The sequence below is a fragment of the Hyaena hyaena genome, unplaced genomic scaffold (assembly GCF_003009895.1).
Source record: "Hyaena hyaena isolate Hyena2069 unplaced genomic scaffold, ASM300989v1 scaffold_345, whole genome shotgun sequence".
NCBI classification, from domain to species: domain Eukaryota; kingdom Metazoa; phylum Chordata; class Mammalia; order Carnivora; family Hyaenidae; genus Hyaena; species Hyaena hyaena.
In genome coordinates, this window is record NW_024080976.1 from 223,069 (window position 1) to 228,086 (window position 5,018).

The 5,018-nt window shown below is 57.2% G+C and overlaps 1 protein-coding gene across 1 annotated transcript in view; it reads left to right on the plus strand.

The window, feature by feature from the left end:
• The first annotated feature begins 837 nt into the window (after positions 1-837).
• GAPDHS (glyceraldehyde-3-phosphate dehydrogenase, spermatogenic) overlaps positions 838-5,018 on the plus strand; it is a 14,411-nt gene continuing 10,230 nt past the window's right edge. The window contains exons 1-3 of the mRNA XM_039249633.1: positions 838-1,001; positions 3,933-4,107; positions 4,850-4,946. Coding sequence (XP_039105564.1) covers positions 935-1,001; positions 3,933-4,107; positions 4,850-4,946 — 339 coding nt within the window. The 5' untranslated portion in view covers positions 838-934. The remainder of the gene's footprint in view (positions 1,002-3,932; positions 4,108-4,849; positions 4,947-5,018) is intronic.

The window sequence follows — 5,018 nt, forward strand, 5'->3', positions numbered from 1 at the left end:
GTTCTAGGTGGTGAAGGCTCCGTGGTGAACAACAGGGGACACGTTGAGCAAGTAAATTAATAACTAGATCATGACAAACTATGTGAAAAGCCACAAGAATGGGATGTTGTGAGAGGATCTGACTTGGGGGTCGCTTAAATTTATGACAGGGAGTCAGAAGAAATGTGAGGAGGCAAGATTTCTGTATTCATGCTGGTATTTACTGAGCACTGTAGATGCCAAACCTTCCTCTAGTCAGTGGGATACAAAAGTGAGGGTAGACAAGCATCCTGTCCTCCAAGAGTCTAGTGGGCAGAGACGACCGGCAAGCAAACGAATAAACAAGATCATTTTTAGAGAGAGACATTTGCTGTGAGAATAAAAAACGTGGGGGGGGGGGGTAACGATGGAGTTTTGCACACTGGAACATCTAACGCAGGGACGGAAGTGGGACAAGGCTTCCTGGGAGGTAGGTGGGTTGAGGGGGTGAAGGTGATGGCCGGTAGTGACTGAGGCAGGAGAGAACTTCAAATGGGGAGTTAGGAGGGCCTCTCTTAAAGGGGGGCGCCGGAGGGAAGCCAGGAGGCAGCCTTGCAGGGGCACAGCACGGCTTTCCAAGAAAAAAAAACCCAGCCAGGGCAGCTAACTACTCAGAGGCGGGTCAAGGAGCAGCACACAGCCAGTGTACTCAGTGAGAGAGAGAAAGAAGGGCTTGGAGGCCTGTGTAAAAAGTTGGATTCTATTCTAGACCCCAGTGGCGGCCTGGGGGCTGCGGTGCACGCACGCGGACGTCACACGCTTCGTGCTGCCGCCTCTGTGACGTCACCGGGCACTGTGACATCACGGCGAGAAGCTCCGGCCCCAGTAGGTCGGGCGCCCCCCACCGCAGTAACATCGCGCACCGCAGTAACATCCCGCCGGTGTCCGGGGCGGCTAGGCCATGAAACCTTAGGCCATGTCGAAACGCGACATCGTCCTCACCAACGTCACCGTTGTCCAGCTACTGCGACAGCCATGCCCCGGTGAGGGAGGCGGGAACGGGAGAAAGGGCGGGCAGGAGCCCCCGCAGCCCCGAACTCCCTGCGGCGCGCGTGCCCGCCGCCCAGTGCCCACGAGGGAGGGGGCAGGAGGCGGGGTGCGCCTCTTCCACCGCGGAGCCGCTTCCCTCCGTCCCTACCCCCTGCGCCGCTGGCCGACTGGTTTCTACCGCGATGGTGGCGGGCCAAGTAGCGGCCCCCATTGGGCTTGGCGCAGCCAGCGCGCAGTGGAAGGATGGAAGCAGGGGCCGAGACGTGCGCCGGAGCCGCGTCTACGAGGGCGCATTTGTGAGAACGGCCGCAGGTTGTTGAAGACCTCGGCCAGCTGGGTTTCACGTAGGACGGACGCCCCTGTCGGCCAGCGCTAAAGGGCCGCTTGGGGCTTGGTGGGCTTTGTCCTCCTTGGGCCGCGCCTCGCACGTTACAGCCGTGCGCTCGTGAAACCTCACAAACACCTGGTGAGGCCAAGGTGTTTATCGACCCCAGTCAGGGCGGCCACCCCAGGGAAGAGCGCCAGCCGCCTCCCTCGGTGTCTCAGCGCCAGAATAGTAGAGTTGGGACTCGCAGTCCCCTGTTCGAAGCCATGGGGCCGCCAGCTCTACCGCACCCAGCCATAGGTGCACCCACACTCAGGCCAGATGAAACCACCTCTGTCCGGGAAGGCAACCCCGCATCCCCCGGCTGCCTCCGCACTGACCTTGGCTGGGAGTGGGCGGGGCGCCAGGGTCGGGGGCGGAGGGAGGGTCCCCCAAGAAGCTGCGCCAGGCAGGTCCTCTCCCGCCCTCTGCGAACCTCCCGCCTGCTCCGCACTCGCCCTGTGACCTCGGGCCTCGGTTTCCCCTCTGTGAGGCGGATTTATTGCTCATGCCTCACAGCACTCGGTGAGCAGGTGTACGCAAGAGCTCAGCACGGCACCTAGCCCATGGCGGCACCCAGGAAATGGGAGCGTCATCTTAATTAGGAGAGTGCGCGCCCGCTGCCCTTGTTTCACCCACCAGGTGATGCTTCATCATTGGAGCTCCTTCAGGCTCTTCCTTTCTAGATCAGGGGCTCCCCTCCAGCCCAGGCACCCCACCTCTGGAGTGGAGGGGAAGAGAGAGGAAGCCTGGGGGGAAGGTGGGAGAGGAGGGCCACCTGAGTTTCCGTCTGGAAGGCAGCCCAGTGGCCTGATTCCCATTCTTAACCCAGATAGACAAATCTCCCTTTCGTGATGGCGGAAGCAGAACCCTTAGGGTGCAAACATCCTGAGTCGCCAAAACCACGGCCACTGACAAACACGAATACCTTTATGAACTGGCATTGCCCCTGGAAATCCACAGTCCAGACTCAGACCACATGGACTGTGGCAGCCCTCAAAGGTCAGGGAGACCCACAGGCCAGCTGGCCCATGGCTCCCAGCCCCCCACCTCCCAGGTGCCTTTCCTTGATTCTGGCACCAAGAACACCCTCCACCTTCCTCCTCCAGACCCTCGTCAACCTCTTCTCTCTTCCTTTCCTCATAAGTACTCTTTTTTTTTTTTTTAAATGTTTTATTTATTTCTAGGAGAGAGAGAGACAGCGTGAGCAGGGGAGGGTCAGAGAGAGAGGGAGTCACAGACTGAAACAGGCTCCAGGCTCCGAGCTGGCAGTCAGCACAGAGCCCGACGCGGGGCTTGAACCCACGAACCGCGAGATCATGACCCAAGCGAAAGTCGGACGCTTAACCGACTAAGCCACCCAGGCGCCCCTCCTCATAAGTACTCTTATAGCAACTTCCTCCTTCTGTTGAGGTCAGCACCTCCTGGGCCTTGAGATCTGAGTCTTCACAGCAGCCCCAAGTAGAAGGTCCAGATGTGACACCAGGAAACAGGCCAGAGAGCTCATTCACTTGCTCAAGACCACACAGCAGGCAGGTGGCTGAGCAGGGGCTGACATGAAGGCCTGATTCCCAGCTAGAAACCCTCTGCCAGCCAGGCCCCCTGATTGCTGCCTCTGTCTTCCCTCCTCTCTTCAAGCCCTTATCTGCAGCCCAGCTAGCACGCCTCCAAACACAGGGGTGTTCAAATGCAGCATGGGAGTGGGAGCATGTACATCTGGAGAGGTGGAAGCTGGAGTGGGTTTCCATTCATTTCATGTTTTGATGTACCTGTATTTCCCAATACTCTGAGGATAAGAATCACCTGGAGTGCTTTTAGAATCAGGAGTCCTCTGTTTCAGTGTAGACTTATTGAGTCAGATTTCCCTAGGAAGAGGTCTACCCTGGGGTTCTTATCATTAGAACAGCTTGGAGACCACGGGGTTGGTGCAATTATTGGGCAAGTTGGGGAAATAATCTTTGAAATATTAATGTATGTGGCCTGTCTCCTAGACTCCATCATAAGCATCACATATATCACCACATTCAATCACAGTGACTCTCTGAGAGGTATATCATTCCCTTCATTTTACAGAGGTGGAAACTGAGGCATAGACAATATCACCCCAGTGACTGTTAAAAATGCATGCATACTGAGTTAGAATCTCCAGGGTAGAGGCCCTGACATGGGTATCTTTTTTTTTTTAAGTTTATTTTCAGAGAGCGCACATGAATGTGTGCACGAGTCGGGGAGAGGCGGGGGAGGGAGGGGGGGAGAGAATTCCAAGCAGGCTCTGCGCTGATAGTGACGCAGGGCTCAACCACAAACCATGAGATCATGGCCTGAGCTGAAACCAAGAGTCTGACACTTAACCAACTGAGGCACCCAGGAACCCCGAGGCATTGATATTTTAAAGGAAGCCGCCTCCTGATCATTCTGTGGATCCGGTGGGTTGGGGAAACAGTGGGCTAGGTGGCTGGCCACTGGGGGCCTGAAACCAGCAACAGGTTCAGGGTGGCAAAAAGGGTTCATTCTCTCCCACCATGGTGGTGCAGCTCATTGTCCCCTCCCTCCCCAACAGTGGCCAGAGCACCACCTCCACCTGAGCCCAAGGTTGAGGAAGGGCCAGAGCCCCAGCCTGAACCAGAGCCAGAGCCTGAGCCAGAGCCAAAGCCTGTGCCAGTCAAGCAGGAAAGCCCGCCTCCTCCCCCTAAGAAGGTTTCTTTGGTCCGGAAGCTGACTGTGGGCATCAATGGGTAAGTCGGGCCTGGCCCAAGCCATTCCTGAAGGCTTAGGGCCCAGCCTTTCCTCTGGTTGCTGCCTGGGGCATCTCCCCATTTCTCCCCATCAGTGCTTTCTGCCCACCCTGACTGAGGAATTACAGGGAGAGGTACAGGGGTCTACCCTCAGAGGGCTCACATTCTGGTGGGAACCGGAACATGACAGTTCAGTGATGCATGTCATGAATAGTATGGCAGTTGGGTGCAGTAAGGCTGGAGAGTGCAGTGGTAGCCAGTTCCGAGATGGGTGCAGCTCACTGTGCTAAGAACAGGCAGGAAGTCAGTGTGTGGAGCACACTGGCATGGGGGAGGGGCGGGGCAAGCAAGGAGGAAAGGGAGGGAAGGGGGGAAAGCTGGTAGGGGCTTGGCAGGCCATGGTAGGCAGTCCAGATCTGGTCTTACTGGTTAAGAGCCATGGAGGTTTTCCAGGCAAGAGGCATAATTTGACCTAAGTTCTACAAGATCCATCCAGCTACAAGATTAGGGATAGGGGGATGGGCTGTGTGGGTAGAGGAAGCAGGAGAAGCAGTTAAGAGGCTGAAGAGGACATCTGGGCAAGAGAGGGCAGTGGCCACACTTTGGCTTCTTTCCCCAGACTGAGTCCCACCTAGTCCCCTAGAGCGCACCTCCTGTTATCTATCCCCCTCTCTCCCGTCCCCTCCTCTGCCTGCTGGCAAGGATTCGGAGGACAACCCCCAGAACCCTTGTCCCTGGACAGATTTGGACGCATCGGTCGCCTGGTGCTACGCGCCTGCATGAAGAAGGGTGTTACGGTGGTGGCAGTGAATGATCCATTCATTGACCCAGAATACATGGTGAGCAGCAGGCAGCAGGCCCACGGGAGACCTGGGAAAGGTGGGACCAGAGCGGGGGGGGGGGGGGGCGGG